At 65.8% G+C, this 17,024-nt stretch overlaps 3 protein-coding genes across 3 annotated transcripts; 2 read left to right on the top strand and 1 right to left on the bottom strand.

Annotated features, from left to right (window-relative positions):
* Positions 1 to 912: 912 nt before the first annotated feature.
* Positions 913 to 2,450, bottom strand: Lhcf10_1 (light harvesting protein). The gene is made up of 5 exons (XM_005759655.1): positions 2,444 to 2,450; positions 2,270 to 2,379; positions 2,070 to 2,193; positions 1,748 to 1,957; positions 913 to 1,342 (listed from the first exon to the last, which is right to left on the bottom strand). The coding sequence occupies exons 2-5, from the start codon at positions 2,371 to 2,373 to the stop codon at positions 1,148 to 1,150; spliced, it is 633 nt and encodes a 210-aa protein (XP_005759712.1). The 5' UTR covers positions 2,374 to 2,379; positions 2,444 to 2,450; the 3' UTR covers positions 913 to 1,147.
* Positions 2,451 to 6,088: 3,638 nt separating this feature from the next.
* EMIHUDRAFT_97092 (hypothetical protein) lies at positions 6,089 to 11,659 on the top strand (the record flags this gene model as incomplete). Its single annotated transcript, XM_005759654.1, has 3 exons — positions 6,089 to 6,818; positions 7,161 to 7,833; positions 7,960 to 11,659. 3 exons carry the CDS (start codon positions 6,089 to 6,091, stop codon positions 11,657 to 11,659), a joined length of 5,103 nt encoding a protein of 1,700 aa, XP_005759711.1.
* A 2,229-nt stretch (positions 11,660 to 13,888) lies between these two features.
* Positions 13,889 to 16,979, top strand: EMIHUDRAFT_433056 (hypothetical protein). Its single transcript, XM_005759653.1, has 5 exons — positions 13,889 to 14,577; positions 14,945 to 15,049; positions 15,638 to 16,092; positions 16,158 to 16,347; positions 16,518 to 16,979. Exons 1-5 carry the CDS (start codon positions 13,897 to 13,899, stop codon positions 16,707 to 16,709), a joined length of 1,623 nt encoding a protein of 540 aa, XP_005759710.1. The 5' UTR covers positions 13,889 to 13,896; the 3' UTR covers positions 16,710 to 16,979.
* Positions 16,980 to 17,024: the final 45 nt, after the last annotated feature.

Raw genomic sequence — 17,024 nt, 5'->3', positions numbered from 1 at the left:
GGCGAACTTATTTGCCGAGTTGGCAGCGTGAACCACGATACCGCCCCCAGTTCGGCGTAGACCGCGCGCGCCGCGCAGCGCGCTCCGTGTTTGCAGACCGCCCTGGCGGACTCGTTTACACTTCCAAGCTCAAGCCAGGCGCCGCAGGCCAAAGAGGAGCGCAGATAAAAATGGCGCCGGAGGCTCCCCGGGCCGTCCGCGCACAGAACCTTTGTCTAAAAACAAAACAAGAAAATCGATGAGACACCACTAGGGGCTGGGCCTGGGGGGCTCCGATCTCCATCTCTCCAGTACTCTCCAATCTCCAGCGTCGCTACATCTTAGGCCGGATCCAGTCAGATCTCCGATCTCCATCTTCAATCTCCAATCTCCAACGTCGTCATCTTAGGCCGGAATCAGTCAGATCTCCGATCTCCATCTCCAATCTCCAATCTCCAATCTCGATTCGGGGGCCCGGGGGAGGAGGGGGGCTCAAACCTTCAAGGAGATGCGCTATGGACTCATTCACAATGCAAAAGGATCTCCACCCTCTTTTCGCGCCATTTTGCAATCTCCAGTCGGCCCACACGATCTCTAGGCGCCTTTGGCGCGAAGTCAGAATCTCCACCTCTGTCGCAAGATCTCAAGCGACTGCACGCACCAACTCGAGATCTCAGACTCCTCTCGAGCATCTACACCGGAGAAGATTTGCCTCCACCAGTTCTTCAATCTACTGCAGCTCTTGGCAGGAGATTTGCCACTTAAGAGATCTCTAAAAGGCATCTACGATCTACAGTCCAAGGATCTTCCGATGTTGCGCAGAGATTTCCATGTATGCCGCCGGGCAGGCGGGCGCCCAGGGGCAGGGCCCAGCGGCGCGCGCGGCCCCGGCACGCGGCAGCGCCACAGCGGGCGCTCGGCCAGAGCCGCGGCACACACAGTGTCGCGCATTTTTTGCTATTTTCGGGGGTAACAAGCACAAGGGGGCCATGGCGAATGAGACAGTCAGTGGGCCTCCGCGTGGCAAAATGCACAGGGATGACGGAGATGCCCGTGCGGCAGCGCGTGCTAGCTCGCCACTGCTGCCCAGCTGCCGGTGGCCCGCGCCGGTCGGACGTCGCCGCCGCGGCCGGTCCTGCGGAGGCACGCCCGGTGGGCGGCGGAGACTCTAGACGCTCCCGGGCAGCAGCGGCACGGAGTTGGGGATAAAGTGCGCAGAGACGAGCGACATGACGCCGATCATGGCGAGGCGGCCGTTCTTCAGCTCGGCCAGGCGCTTGCGCGCGAGCGTCTCCGGGGAGAGCTTGGCAGTAAAGCCGAGCGGGTCCCACAGCAGCGGCACCTTGCCGGGCGTGCCTCCGGCCTGCAAGGGCGAGGAGAGGAGCCGAGGGCTGAACGAGGCGGCCAAAGCACGAGTGCGGCGGAGCGCGGGAAGGGGCGTCGAGGAAGAGAGCGAAGGGGCCGCGGTCCGGACATCTGGCGCGCGCGGTGTGACCGCGCGTCTCTCGGCGGCAGAGTCCTCCGCAGGGTGGCGGCGGCGGCGGCGGCGGCGGCGGAAGCGGCGGCGGCGGCGAGGGCGGCGGCGGCGAGGGCGGCGGCGGCGGCGCGGGTGGTGGCACGGATGGCGGTGGGCGGCGAGGGCGAAGGCGGCACAGATGGCAAAGGCGAGGGCGGGACAGGCGGCGAGGGCGGTACGGCGGCCATGGAGGAAAGGGAGGTGGATGCGAGGGAGGGACAGGCGGCGAGGGCGGTGGAGGGCGTTCCGCACCATGTAGTGCGGCTTGACCGCCGACTCGCTCAGGATCTCGAGGATGCCAATCACGCCGAGGATCTGGAACTTGCCCGCCTCGGGCACCGCCGCCCACGCGGCGTAGCCGTCGCGGCCGAGCGACTCGAAGGTGACGCCCTGCTCCACCGACAGGTACCCCGGGAACAGGGGACCGCCCGACGAGACCCACGCCCAGCCAGTGACGGCAGCCTGCGCGGTGAGGCGAAACAACGAGGTCGGGGAGCGGCGCGGCAGGACGAGAGGGCGTGCGTCCCAGGCGCGGCGGCAGGAGCGCAGCGCGGCGCGAGGGCGGCCCGCGCACCATCGCGACGCGCGAGTGCTTCAGCTCAGCGGCGCGGTACCAGGCGAGGGTCTCGGCGGACGCAATCTTCGAGAGGCCCATCGGGTCAAAGACCTTGCCGCCGGTCTCGGGGCCAGTGCCCTCCCTGCGCGCGGGCGCCGCAGGCACCTCAGCATGGTCGGGAAATGTCCAGGCCTCTGAGCATCTCTGCGCAGCCTCACATATCGGAGACGCCCATGCGAACGCCGGCGGCAGCGGCTGGCGCGACGCGCGGCGCGAGCGCCGGGCCGTTGAAGGAGACGCTGTTGACGGTGAGGGAGAGCATGGCTACCTGGGGAGTTGGAGACAGAGTGTGAGGCCTTTGGAGTAAAGCCTGCGGGCTGGTCTGGTCGCACTGCAAATGAAGAGCTGAGCTTGCAGAAATAAAAATTCTTTCTCAAAACTGGCACGACAAGGGCGCGGACTGGCGCGGACTGGCACACCGAGTGGTGACGCCTACGACTACTACTCGAGTACCAGCTCGCAATCCGAGCAAAGTCTAGGTCTGTTGCGAGCTTGCGAGCAGCACGGCTCACAATCCTAGCAACATGCCTCCGATTGCGAGCGCTAATCCTACATTTTGTTGGATGCACTACAGTGGGTTGCGGGCATTAAGAAAACAGGATTCGGCAGCACGCCGCCGTTTCTAAGCCTTTCCACAGCCCTCATCCACCCCACGCCGTGGTTTCTTAGCTCCGGCCGGCACTCAAGCCAGCAGAGCCGGCGGGCCCGAAAGATTTTTAGGTAAGTAAGAGGTAAGCTGTAAGCTGCCGGTCCGCGAGGGCGATGCCAGAGTCTGCCGCCGAGTCGGCTCTCTGGATGACGGGGGAAGACGCACACACGCCTCCATCCACTCCACTCAGAACACCGCAGACTTGGAAAGTGACAAGTGCGCGCGCCGCAGGGAGGCGAAGAGAAATTTTTGAGCTGGGGCTCCCGTTCACACACAGTGAATCACACACTCGTTTCTGGCCTTTTGCTTTTCTCGGGGCCGCGTCTGCTGCGCGCCGTGGTTTCTTAGATTTTTGCGGAAATCGCTCGGCGTGGTTTCTTAATACTACGTTTTCTTAATGCCCGCAACCCACTGTATGAGCGGCTGCGCTCTATGCAACCATCGATGATGTGACTCGCGAGCGCGGCATCCCGTGCAACACACATACAAGGTTCACACAAACAACGAAACCACGCGCGAGCGCGAGCGCGCACTTGCCCAACATATGCAGGTCACTCTGCTCACGCCATGCGAACTTACTGTGGTAGTATCGAAACCGAAGCCGAAACGGTTTGAGCCCCCCCCCCCCCCCCCCCAAGAACCTGAGGCTCGCCCCCGATGGACCACCGACTTAGCTAAGAACCTGAGGCTGGGCTAAGAACCCGTGCGTTCTTAATGCCCGTCCGGAACTGTAGAGCCTCTACAACAAACTCTACAGCAAAATCGCGCTCTACATCGCTCTACAACGGAGGCGCTTCGTCCCGCGGCGGATGTAGAGCTCTACAGCTCTACAGCGCTCCAGAGCGCTCTACATCTCTACAGCTCTACAGCGCTCTACACTCTACATCCTCTACACCCTCCCTCAGCTCGCACCTGCGAGAGTAGGCAGGGGTTACATGGTCTATCTCAAGCGGCGCCGCGGCCAGGGGGGGGGGGGGGGGGCAGGGGGGGGTCAACAAAGGGCGGGCGGGGGGGGGGGGGGGGCAAGCAGGGGCTCAGCCGATAACAAGCACAGGCATAGCAACTTTTAGACGTACTCCACGCACAAAGGCCAACTCCCGCAAGACATCCCCACAATGGCGGGGCAGCTGCCAAAAAGAATTTGCTATGAGTGCGCCCGCAACCCTTTCGGATGGTTCATGCTCTCTATGTCTATCTATCACGCGCTCGACCACCACCGCGGTGGCGACAAGAGCGCCTTTTCAACACGCTGCGATGGCGGTGTGCAGCACCAGCCGTCACGGCTTCCTGCGCCGCGTCGAGGCTCGCCGAGCGGGCGGGCGCGTAGGTCGACTCGACACGACACGGCCCCAGACAGCTTTTGAGCGCGGCAACCAGAATTAAAAAAATATGAAGCAAGGAAAAGAGGAAGCAAGGAGAATTTTGCGATGGTGTCGTGGGGCGTGCAGAAACACTTTTGTTTTGCGCGGCCGAGCAGGCTACAGCCCTCGCCTTGTGGCCGCTCCGCACGGGCGCGTCGCTCGGCGACCCGATCGAGGCGCGATCACTCGCCTCGGTGGTGCTCGTCAGCGCGGCGGCGAGGCGCTGGCGGCAGGCAAGGCCACGGTGAGTTGGCGGCGGGCGCGGGCGGCTTGCTGCGCCTGCTGCTTGGGCTGTGCGGCGCAGAGGCACCGTCCAACGCGCAGCTGCGGGTGCTCAACGGTCAGGTGAGTGCGGAGCGAGAGCAAGGCGTGGCTCGACGGCCGCAGCCACGCAGGAGGGCGGCGTGAGCTCGTTTGGCTACAGCAGCACGTGTGCATGCAGTGTTGTGCGTGGCGCCCGGACCGAATCCAAGCAGATCCTCGACGCCCAAGCAGCTCCTCTCCGGGCTGCAGGGCGGAGAAACGGCGTGGAGGGCGCGCGGGCCGCCCCGCCTCGCTGTCACTTAGACGCAGACGCGGCCCGTTTTGCCGCTTCTTCCGCGACGCACCGGTCGTCGTGGTGTCATCGCGCACGTTTCCCGTCACGGTGCATCCTCGCCGCGCCCAGGCTGCTGCCCGGACCCTCCCCTGACCCTATCTCGGAGCCCGTCCCCAGACACTATGTCACCGCGCGGTGAGGTGGTGCGAGCCGCCGCCCTCGCCGACAGAGGGCGTCGAGCCCGCTGCCCGCTCGTGCTATGAGTGGCACGTGCTATGAGGGGCACGGCGCGGGCACGCCTTCTCGGCGACTCGTTGGAGGTGCGCTCGCTCGCGGCGGCGGTGCGGGTGCTGCGCGCGAGCCGTCGCCGCCGCTCGGCGTGCAAGGGTGCGCACTGCCGACGCAGCTGGCAAGAGGGCGTGAGCTCGTTTGGGTGCAGTTGGAGCACTCGGGGTGGCAGGCTTGCGCGGCGGCTGAGAATTATTCAGACCGTCTGACAAACGCTCGGATCATCTCTGCGCCGCGGTGGATGAATTGCGACGGTTTGATCGGCCGACGCCAATCCTGGTCCGCCAGTATACTCGATTGCGGACTGGCGACGCTCCCGGCACCAGCTGCGTGACTGCTCAAAATTGCGACGGTGCCTGTGCTGACTCGCCGCGCTGCGTCAGACGCCCTCCCTCGCGTGGGAGCGTGCGCAGGAGGGAGCTTCGGCACGACCCAGTCGCGCGGGCAAAATTGGCACCGTCCCGGACGCGTTCGGCAGGATGCCCTCCGAAGACAGCCGAGAGACAGATGCGATCTCTTAGCGGCCAGAGCACGTGCGCAGCCCTGGCGGGCGTATCCCTGCGGACGCACCGCCGGCAGCTGTCCGATGCCGGTGGGCGCACCGCCGACGGCGTGCCGAGCAGCGTCCAACGCTTTGGCGGAGGCGGAGGCGGCGATGGAGGGCAGGCAGCCGCAGCCAGCGCGGTGGCCGCCCAAATCGTCACGAGATCGACGCCGAGGCGGGCGCCTGCCGGCCGCTCCGGCTGTGGCGGAGATGGCGAGTCCGCGCCGGATCGCAAAGCTACGGCGCGTCGGGAGCGAATGCGGGGGGCGGAGGAGGCTGGGGCGAGCAAAGCACAGAGGCTGCTGCTGCGCGGCCCTGGGCCGCCCTCAAATCGGCACGAGAATCGCGTGTGCACAATAGAATCGTAGCGCGTGTGTGTGTCGGCACCTCGTGTATTCTCCACAGTTTTTTGTTCTGGCACAGGGACGGGGGACAAGAGCGTGGATTGCGTGTCATTCATAGCGACGTAAAACATTCGAGAAGCGAAAGGCGGCGCCTTGCATCTGCCGATCGGGACGGCCTCCGCTCTCGCACACTCAGCCAGCGTCGGCGCTGCTACGCGCGGCTCGAGCGATGGCTCCACTTCTCCGCGCCACCATGCCGCGCACCCCCGCTCGCGCCTTCCGCTCCCTCGCGCTCATCGCTCTGGCCGCAGCGGCCAGCGCGCTGTCGCTGGCCCGAGATTCAGCGCCGAATCTGTGCAGTCTTGTCGAGATTCAGCGCCGGCGGTCGACAAGACTGTGCATCTATACCGTGCCCGCGCTGCTCGTCTCCAACTCGTCCGTGAACGCGCTGCGTCCGCCTCTGCCCGGGCAGCCTGTGTGGCGCTCAACCGCGACCGGCTTCACCTCCAACCCTGCCGTCGCCTCCGCTTGGCAGCACCGAGCCTCCCTGCACTGCGCCGCGCCTGCCAGCTCCCTCGGACCAGTTGCGGGCGTGGGATCTGGCGAGGCGGCGGACGGCACCGAGGCCGCGGATGGCGCTGAGGCAGCCGGCGCGCTGTCGTGCCCGTCTCGCGCCAACCAGTCCAACGAGTCATACGACACCCTCCCCGAGCACTGCGCGACCGACCCGCTGCTCGCGCCGGCCGACCTTCTCTCGCCGGCCGCGCGCTCGCCGCTCTCCGCGCCGGACTCGCTCTCCTCCGTGCACGCGCTGCGACCGCCGCTGCCCGGGCAGCCGACTTGGTGCTTGGCTGCCGCGTGTGTTGGCCTCCCCGCCAACTCCGCTGTCGCCTCCCTGTACTGCGCGTCGGATGCCGGCTCCCTCGGACCGGAGGCGGGCGTGGGACCTGCCGTGGCGGCGGACGGAGCCGAGACCGCGGACGGTGCGCTCCTGTCGTCAGTCTTGTGTGAGGGCGTCGGGCGTGTCGGGAGTGGGTGTCGCTCGTGCTCGCCTTGCCGCAGGCTCGAGGACTCCGAGGCTCGTGGGCCCACTTGCCCTGTCGTGACCCCGCGTGTCGTGGGCAGCACACTCCGAGAGTGTGATGCGGGGTCCACCCCGGGCGCCACCCTCCCGGTCATAAGCGCTTCTGAGCAGACCGGGGGGGACAATCGGGGGGTGTCGACAACGCAACAACCTTACGGGGTCGCACAGTGGCCGCCAGCATCTGCTGCCGCCCCGCGACCCTGTCTGGGGGCACCGTCACACCACGGGTGTTGCTTAACAGCGCACTTCGACAGGGCAGCGCAACGTCAGCAGAGTCAACTCGAGTGTCAACGGCCTACGTGCGGCACCTTGCCCTCCGAGGCGGTCAAGCTCGAGAGAACCATCCCGTGTGGCATCTACGCTGCCAACGACGACTCGCTCCCGCCGGGATCTGGGTCGACCAGTACCGATGGCGTTCGAGCACCAGGACGAGGAGGCGCCGTTCTCGCGTCTCCCGTCCCCGACAACTCCGACATGGACATCTTCGTTGGCGGCACGCCCGTCAACGAGACCATCGCCAGCCTCTTCTCTTGCGACGCCTCTCCGCCGCCCGCCGACGAGGACTCGCGGGTGAGCATCTTCTCCGTCATTTACACGCTCATCGTCTTCGTCGTGAAACTGTGTCGGGCCGCCGCGTTCGCCTTACTCTCAATCATGTACACGCTGGTCGCCTGCCTCGTGGACATGCTCCGGGCCCTCGTCTTCACCCTCTTCTCACTCGCCTTCGACATCGCGTGCACGCTGGTCTCACTCGCCTTCGACATCACGTGCACGCTGGTCCCCTGCCTCGTCGATTTGTTCCGCGCTGCCGCCGTCGCCTTCTCCGGCAAAGCGGCTGACGACTCGTCCTACCTGGGCATCGCCCACTGTGGCCTCGCGAGCCGGCGCGAGTACCGCGACACCTTCCGGCCATGGTCGCGGCGCTCGCCCAATTCGAAGTCTCCAGAGAAAAGAGGCCATCGCCACCGCCGCGCTCGTCGGCGGCCAGCCGTCGCGGGCCGGGCCGAGCCCGGCCTCAACCGGCCGCGCCGCCGCAGCAGGCCCGGAGGCCCACATGGCGGCCGCCAGCTGATAAGGAGTCTTCTGAAGCACAAGTGGCTCACGCCTCTCGCCTTCGTGTGCGCCATCTACGCGCCCCCGCTTCTTGCGATCGTGGTTCCGACGTACGCCCTCGTCATCGATCTGGCGCGCCTCGTCCTCTGGCTGGCGCGCCTCGGCATCTATCTGGCGCGCCTCGTCCTCTGGCTGGGGATGCTTCTCCTTGGCACGACAGTCGGCATCATCATCGCCGTCCGCTTCCTGCCTCTGCTGCTCGCGTCGTCCTACTGCACGGCGTCTTTCCTCCCGCGTCTACCGGCTTGGGCAGTCCCCGCCTCCTTCGACGTCGCTGCCAGCTTCGCCTTCGCCTACTTTGCGGGCTGGCTTCTGCACCGCCGCATCCCGAAGCTTGCGATGCCGCTGCTGGTGCAGGTCCTCGGCGTGCTCGGTGGCGTCGCAGCCGAGGATGGCGAGGCGAGCGCAGCAGCGGGAGCGTCGGCGCTGGCAACGGCGGGTTGGGTCCTCGGCTCGTTGCACGGCGTGCTCGCCTCGGGGAGCAGCGGCGCGTCCGCATCCAGCAGCAGCGGCGCCTCCGCATCCAGCAGCAGCGGCGCGTCCGCATCGAGCGGCGGCTCCGTGCGTGCGGCGAGGCGCCGCCGTGTTGAGCGGCAAGAGCGATGGGCCGCGGCCAAGGCAGCAGAGGTCATCTCATCGTGCTCGCGCCGAGACAACGTGGTGAACGCCATCAAGGCGGGGACGAAGGGGACGACGGTGCCCGAGGCGATGAAGCACGGCCTCCCTCTTTACCACGTTACGCCGACGGCCGTTGACCGCAAGGGCTGGATGCTGCCCGCCTTCTCCCGCGACGCGATCCCGCTCTTCGAGCGTTGCGGTCGAGAGACCTTCCTCAAGCCGCTGTCCCCGTCGAAGGCCGGCGTCGACCGCAGCCGACTCGGCGGCGTCTTGGACCACGAGGACAAGCGAGTCTGGGTGGCCGGCTCACTCGAGGATGCTCTGCTCAAGGTGCGGCGGCGAGAGGGCAAAAAGCACGACCTGTCGAGGGAATCGCCGGCGTACACCATCGTCATGATCTTCCCTTCGCACCCGCTGTACCGCACGTTCGACAACGCTCTCACCACCGCTTGCGCAAACCTCGGCGAGGGCGGGTCGTCGCTGCACCCGATCCTCATCGACGACCTCGATGCCCGCGGCGTCCCCGGCATCGGCCTCGTGGAGCTCTCGATGGCCGGCGGGGCGAAGGCGCGAAAGCTGCCGCAAGTTCTCGGGATGGCGCCGCCACCGAGGCCAGACCCTGCCAAGCCAGAGCCCAAGAACACGGCGGTCGAGCAGTGGATGGTCGACGCGATGACGAACGCCGTCGAGGCCGCCGTGGGCGCGACCGGGCTCGACGGCTGCTACTTCCACGTCTCTCCCTTCACGCTCGACGGAGTGCGCGAGCGGGGGCTGCACGGGGGGCGGAGCCGTGCCTTCAACAAGAGACCAAACGGCGAGACGTACATCGAAGCGGACACACTGTCGCACGTCGACGCGGCCGCACGCGCGCTCGGCAGCAGCTCGCTCAACCACGACCCCACCTTTGGCTGGTGGTCGACCTCGCTCTCTCGCGCGCTCAAGCACGTCGTGTCTCGGGAGCGCAACGCCAATGTCTCAAAGTACACGGTAGCCATCGTCTTCCCCGCGCACATGATGCACGAGACGTTTGAAAACTTCTACTCGGCCATCTACGCCAACCTTGGCTTCGAGGGTATCGTCACAATCCATCCCGTCCTGATTGACGCGCCAAAGGGGGCGATCGACGGCCTCATCGTCCTGGAAGTGACGCTGCCGAGCGACGTCGAGCCAACGTCGACGGCGACGGTGCGCCGCTCGCGCCCTTGCGTCGGCGTCGCGTGGCGGCGAGGCTTCGGCTCCTTTGACGCGTGGTTTGGCGGGCCGGGCGGGGTGCTCGACGGCCTCAGGTCGACGCTGGCGCCGGAGACCGTCGCAGCTCTCGACCCGAGCATCGAGGCGGCCTCCACCGCGTGCCCGCTGCTCTTCCACATCGTGCCCAAGCGGTGGTCGGCACTCAGCCCTTCGGACAAGCTCGAGGCTCGCTCGCTGCGGTCGCCCGAGATTGAGGCGATGCTCTTCGAGGGCAAGGCGCCCAAGCCCGGCGTGCAGAAGCTGCTGTGGGCCGGCAAGTCGCTAAGGGAGGTCTTTCTGCATGTGATGCGATCCGGCCCGCCGCCCGAGGCTTGGACCGTCGTCGCAGTCGACCCGACGCACCTCGATTTCTTCAAGTTCAAATCGGCGTGGGGAGGGGGCGGCCGCTACCGCACCTCGAGGTCGCCGCTGCGGCTTGAGACGTCCGGGCTGCTCGTCTTCGAGGTCACCCGCGCGGCCGAGAGGGGCGATGGAGGCGCGCCAAAGCTGCACATCGAAGTGAAGGTGGAGCGCTTGGCCAGCGAACGCGACGTGAAGGCGGCGCTGGAGAAGCAGCGGACGGAGGCGTCCGCGAGCAGCCTCGGCCTCAGCAACGAGCAGTACGCGCTCATGGTGGAGAAGTCGAAAGACGGACACGGAAGCTCTACGCTCAAGGAGCAGCTGCTGGATGCCGACTTCCGGGACGCGCTCCTCGGCCTCGCCAACCTGCTCGGCGGGTCGCACATGCTGCCGGAGGTGATGTGCAACACGCTGCCCTCACACCTCCTCGACCCCCGCTTCCTCGACGCGGTGCTCGAGCTCGCCGAGGAGGCGGGCGGGCTCGAGACGCTGCCAAAGCTCATGTGCAACTCTCTCGCCTCCAATATCCTCAAGCCCGGCTTCGCCGACGCGGCGCTTGATCTCGCCGAGAAGGCGGGCGGGCTCCACACGTTGCCACGGATGATGTGCAACAGCCTCGCCGCCAACCTCCTCGTGCCCGACTTCGCCGTCGCGGCGCTCGATCTCGCCAAGAAGGCGGGCGGGATCCACACGTTGCCACAGATGATGTGCGACAGCGTCGCCGCCAACCTCCTCGAGCCCGGCTTCGCCGGCGCGGCGCTCAAGGTTGCCGAGAAGGCGGGCGGGGCCGACCAGCTGCCGGGCTTGATGTGCGACGGCCTAGCTGCACGCCTCCACATTTCCGACTTTACCACCGACCTCCACGCCATCCTCGACATCGCCGCGGAGCTCGACGTTGACGTTCCAATGACGCTCGTGCGGCTTGTGAAGTATTCGCCCTTTTTGGACTTCATGTCGTCCATCCGCAACCGCCTCAAGGAGCTTCCGAACGACCACGAGCGCAGACTGTGCCTGCGAGGGCTTGCGGGCGACAGGTCGAAAAAGTTCGACACCATCAAGCAGTGGGGACTCGTCGCTTCCAACTACATCTCGATGCACCGCCAGTCCAAGGCCGCCGAGGGCGGCGGTGGCGTCGGCAAGCGCAAGGCCGCCGGAGGCGGGTCGGGCGGCGGCAAGCGCGCCAAGCCGCAGTGGGCGGAGGGCCAGCTTGTGGAGGTTCAGGGCGACTGCGGCTACAAGGGCTCGTGGTGGCCGGCGAAGATTCGGGAGATCGCCCCTCCACCCAAGCAGTCGGCCACGGTCGTCTACTCCTACAACGGCACGGAAACCGACACCGTCGCGAAGCGTCGCTTGCGCCCGGTGCCTGAGGTGGCGCCGCTCGCGGAGAAGGATCTGGGGGTGGGGAATTGTGGTGACTGAGATTGATCTGGGGGGGAGAAGGATTGAGTTCTTTTGGAAGGGCGAAGCATGGTGGGAGATTGTGGTGACTGAGATTCGCGGCGACGGCGCCATCCACGTCTCGTGCTGGTCGGGGGCGAACGAGTACAAGCACTTGGTCGAGAGGGGAGACGTCGCCAGGCTGCTGCGGCGGCGCACGGCATGAGTACTGGATAGTGGACACGTGTCTGTCGGAAATGTCTCGGAAATGTCTCGGAGGCACACCAAAGAGTGAGCCGACACAGTGGAATCAATGAGTGTCCTGAAAGGTTCTCTCTCTGCAGAAGGTTCTCTCTGGTAGATGTGCATGTGAGCCGTATGGCTCGGCAGTCTGTCTCGGGCAGCCTTTCTCTCCCACGGACGGCAGCGAGACGCCCTGCACACGGGCTCACGAGATGGACATGGACATGGACATGGAGCTCTGTCCGGAGGCACCTCGTGCCAACAGCCAGAGCTCGACGCGCCTATGAGGATGAATGAGGATGAGCCAGAGCGACTCTCTTGTTTGGGAAATGCGTGCAAGCGGCGGTGTCAGAGACGCCGGCGGAGATGCCGAAGGCGGCGGTGGCAGAGAGGGCGGCGAAGATACCGAAGGCGGCGGTGGCAGAGACGGCAGCAGAGATGGCGGTGAGTGCTCACCCAGGAGACGAGGAGCGGCGTGCGACGACGGCAACGAAATCTGTGGTAGAGTGAGCGAGCGAGCGTCCTTACTGGTGCCGGATCAGCTGGAGGTACATGAAGAATTCTTAAGACAAGCCTCTCTCACAGCACACTGGCACGACATGAAGAATTATTGCGCCTCTCGGCACTTGGATCTTTGGTACGATTGTGAGCGCAGCCGCTCATAGTGCATCCAACAAGATGTAGGATTAGCGCTCGCAATCGGAGGCATGTTGCTAGGATTGTGAGCCGTGCTGCTCGCAAGCTCGCAACAGACCTAGACTTTGCTCGGATTGCGAGCGCGCTGGTACTCGAGTAGTAGTCGTAGGCGTCACCAGTCGGTGTGCCAGTCCGCGCCAGTCCGCGCCAGTCCGCGCCCTTGTCGTGCCAGTTTTGAGAAAGAATTTTTATTTCTGCAAGCTCAGCTCTTCATTTGCAGTGCGACCAGACCAGCCCGCAGGCTTTACTCCAAAGGCCTCACACTCTGTCTCCAACTCCCCAGGTAGCCATGCTCTCCCTCACCAGGTTCTTCTTTCGGCTTTGGCTGTTCTTCAATGCGCACCGAAATGAAGGTAGGTACGTCCGTCCGTCAAGTGTTCTTTCCCCCGTAGGAGGGAGCGGCCGGTGGAGCCTCTCTGAAAACCCCTCCTGATGAACGAACCTACAGTAAATCCTGATCTCCATAAAACAGACCAAGAGGATTTTATTTCATACCGGCACGCAAGCAAGCGCCCGCCGATCGGAACGGGACGGTCTCTTGCTGCTGTACACACATGCTCGCTACGCCGGCCGCCGGCCGCCAGCGACTGGGCGTCTCGCTGGCGGACGGGAAGAGGAACACAAAGGGACGTCCGGACGTCCATCCACTGGGATGAGAGTACTGGAGACCTGAGGTCGAATCTGCCGATTCCACAGCCGCCCACAGGAGCGCCGCCTCAACACAGGGTCTCGGCTCTATCGAGCCATGCTAGCTCCAGCCGCAGCCCCACCCGGCCGCCCGAGGGTGTTCCCGCAGGCAGAGAAGACCAATCCTGGGGGAAGTAACCAGCTGAGTGGGCCCCGAGTTTGAAAAGGGCGACGGACGCTTGCGTCCTAGCCTCCAACAACGCCTCCCCGGCGCAGAGGGCCCCCCGGAGGGATGCACAACGGCTCCACGCCACGCCGCTTGCGGCGGTCCTCTTCCCAGCTCCGCTGAGGCCCGTGCGTTATTTTTTCCAGCCAGAGATACGACCCGGTCACAAGGGGCAACGTGTGTTTTCAGATCTCGAGCATCGTCCACTTTACCCCCCCGCAACACCAGCCAGCCGGCAGTCCGAGAAGGCGGGCCGCGACTCCTCCTCCGTCCGCTCCACCAGCGTTATCTTCATTCATCGCCGCTTCCACAAGCCACTGCGCGGAGTGTCGTCCTCGAGCTCTATCCCCGCCGCCGCCCTGTTGCCGCGGATGGCTTCAACGTGCGCAAGCGCGACGAGCCACTCTTCAGGCTGTTCTGGTGCTCCATTATTTTTTCGAGATAACTTTGGCACGCGAAAGGGAGTTCTGTGTGTACGTATTTGCATATGGGCTCCAATGCCTCCGCCTCCCAGGCCATGGAGCTCGAGGAGGTTGCCCGCATGCTCTCGCCGTGCGGCTTCGACGTGATCATCGTCTGCTGCTCGAACCAGGCCGCCGAGAACTACTGGCAGGCGCGGCTCGAGCAGACCGTCGTGCAGGTGACGGGCACAAATGCAAAGGTGGTCGCGGTGCACGAGGACTGGAACGGCGGCGCAGGCAACGGGCTGGGCACGCTGTACGCCTACCAGAAGGCGCGCGACAAGGCGAGCCGCGACGGATTTGACCTCGACGCCAAGCTCTCAGGCGGCGCCTCGGTTGCGCTTTTCCACACCGCTGGCAAGGGCACGCGGCTCGCGCCGCTGCCGGGCGCGGAGAACAACAACAAGCCGGGCGTGAAGCTACCCTCGCTCCTCGAGGTGGGCGGCGCCGCGCAGCCCCTCACTGTCCTCGAGGCGGTGATGCGCCAGACGTCGTCGTACGCGCCGTTGCGCGGCGGCCGCATCTCGGTCTTTTGGGGCGACCAAGTCTTTGTGCCGTCGGCGGGGATACAGCCGTCGACGCACCCGGCGGATATCCTGGCGGCGCTGCGGCCCATGCCAAGCAAGGCCGAGTGGGAGGCGGGGCAGCTGCACCAGTACGGCCTCATCGCCGTTGGCACGGCCGGCGACGCGACTCAGCTCGAAAAGGCGCTGCCGCCCGAGACGCTCCCGAGACGCTTCCGAGACACTTCCGAGACACATCCGGGACACTTCCGGGACACTTCCGGGACACATCCGGGACACTTCCGGGACACTTCCGAGACCGTTGCAGATCCCGCACTCGCCAGCGACTCGCACGGCTACACGTACGCTCCGTCCGTTGAGCGCACCTCACGCCCCGTTCGCTTCTCGCCCTCCCCGCTGGACCGACATGTCCACATGTCCTCCACCTGCCAAACGGACGCGGCAGCACCTCCCAGACCCCCTCACAGCTGCTTGGGCGCAAAGAGCGGCATGTGGCGTAGCGGTCCCCGGTCCGCTGGCCCGAACGCCGCCGCCCCGTCCGCCGCGACAGGTGGACTACGACACGGCGAAGGCGTACTTGCCGCCGGACGTCGAGCGTGTCGGAACATCGCTCGGCTCCTTCTCCCTCTCCGCAGCGCTGCTCGCCGCCCTGATGGCACTCGCACAGCCGAGAGACATGGATGCAGCCGAGAGACAGCCGAGAGACAGCCAAGAGACAGCCGAGAGACAGCCGAGAGACAGCCGAGAGACAGCCGAGAGACAGCCGGGACACATGGCCGAGATGAGAGACAGCCGAGAGACAGCCGAGAGACAGCCGAGAGACAGCCGAGAGACAGCCGAGAGACAGCCGGGAGACATGGATGCAGCCGAGAGACAGCCGAGAGACAGCCGAGAGACAGCCGAGAGACAGCCGAGAGACAGCCGAGAGACAGCCGGGACACATGGCCGAGAGGAGAGACAGCCGAGAGACAGCCGAGAGACAGCCGAGAGACAGCCGGGACACATGGCCGAGAGGAGAGAGAGGCGAGAGACATGGCCCTTCTCCCTCTCCGCCGCGCTGCTCGCCGCCGATGGATCGCCGCCCCCCCTCCCTCCACCCTTTCCGCCACCACCTCCGTCTCCTCCACCTTCTCCACCACCACCGAGCCCGCCGCCTCCGAGCTCACCCCCCCCCGGTCCCGAGGCAGTGCCGCAAGCGCCCAGCCACACTAACCACACTATCAGCCCCCGTCCCCACTATCAGGCCGAGTTTGCGCCCGAGCTCGCCGCCAAGTGCGCCTGCCTCGACTCGGACCCGCACTTTTGGATGCCGCTCACCCTCCAAAAGGAGGACTACCTCGCGGTGATGGGCAAGAAGGGGACGCCGGCCGGCGAGGCGGCGGCGCACTACGCGCGGATGGCCGCTTTCGCCGCCAAGTTTGCGCCGGGTGGCGGGGGGATCCTCGGCTGCGTCGATGTGGGCGCAAAGGCGCTCTGGTGGGACTATGGACGCCTCGAGCTCTACCAGACAAACAACCTGCACGCGGCCGAGGAGGGCCCCTCGCCGCACGCGCTCCGCACCTTCCTCAAGCTGCAGCCGCAAGGCGCGCCCGAGTCGGACGCGTCTGGACGGCAGCAGCGCAACCAGCTCGGCGCCGGCCTGACCGTGCACCCCTCGGCGGTGGTACTCAACTGCCGGATCGGCTCGGGCACGATCGGGCGCGAGAGTGCGCCTGCGCCCGCACCCTCCTCGCCCGCACCCTCATCGCCCGTACCTGCGTTAGGGCCGGCTGCGTGCTTGTCAACGTGACGGCGCCCGAGGTGGAGGTGGAGGCCGCCATCCTGATGAGCGTGACCAGCGCCGGCCCTGTGCGTGGCAAGCGAGGCGTCCTCTACAACGTCGTGCACGAGGGGTCGGAGCCGCTCTCCGCCGACGCCGTGCGCGCCGACGTCTTCCAGCCCGGCGGCAAGCAGGCAGCCTCTCCACCCCTGCAGCCTCTCCTCCCCTGCAGCGCCTCCTCCCCTGCAGCGCCTCCTCCTGCCCCTACAAGAGTGAAAGAGCCGGCAGGAGGTCGGAGTCTAGTCCAGATGGAGCCGAGATCGAAGTAGGGGCGTGGTGTGCTCCAGTCCCCCCCCCCCCCCAGATTGTGGTCTCATCGAGCATCGAGACGGACGGCGGAAAGGCGTGGAAGGTCACGCTGCCCGAGAACGCCTTTTCGTTCGAGGAGGTCTACAAGCAGAACCAGAAGCTCGACGTGAGCGAGTGCCAGGCCTTGGGCGCCGCCGCACACAAGCGCGTGGCGCAGGCGCTCGAGACGCTCGAGAGGCTCCCCTGATGGTCCAGACTCTGCCGGAAGAAAGGAGGGGCTGAATCTATGTGTGATTGCCGGGCGGCACCGCAATGCGTGTGCTGAGGCGGTTTCAATTGGGCGGTTTGCGGAGGGGAGCCGGAGGGGGGCGATGGCGCGTGACATCTGTGGTTGTGCGTGCGCGCGCGCCGACGTGTGACGGCCCGTGACGATAAAACAGCGCACATTTCTGTGTGATGTTCCACGCATTGTGCTTTGTGGGGGTGAACCTTCTCTATTTTTGTACTGGGCTGGGTTTTTAGGCATTGTGGGGTTGGCACTCCCATCGACCCTCATGACCTC

The sequence above is a fragment of the Emiliania huxleyi genome, assembly GCF_000372725.1.
Source record: "Emiliania huxleyi CCMP1516 unplaced genomic scaffold EMIHUscaffold_8, whole genome shotgun sequence".
NCBI classification, from domain to species: Eukaryota; Haptophyta; order Isochrysidales; family Noelaerhabdaceae; genus Emiliania; species Emiliania huxleyi.
This window is presented reverse-complemented; position numbering and strand designations above follow the sequence as displayed.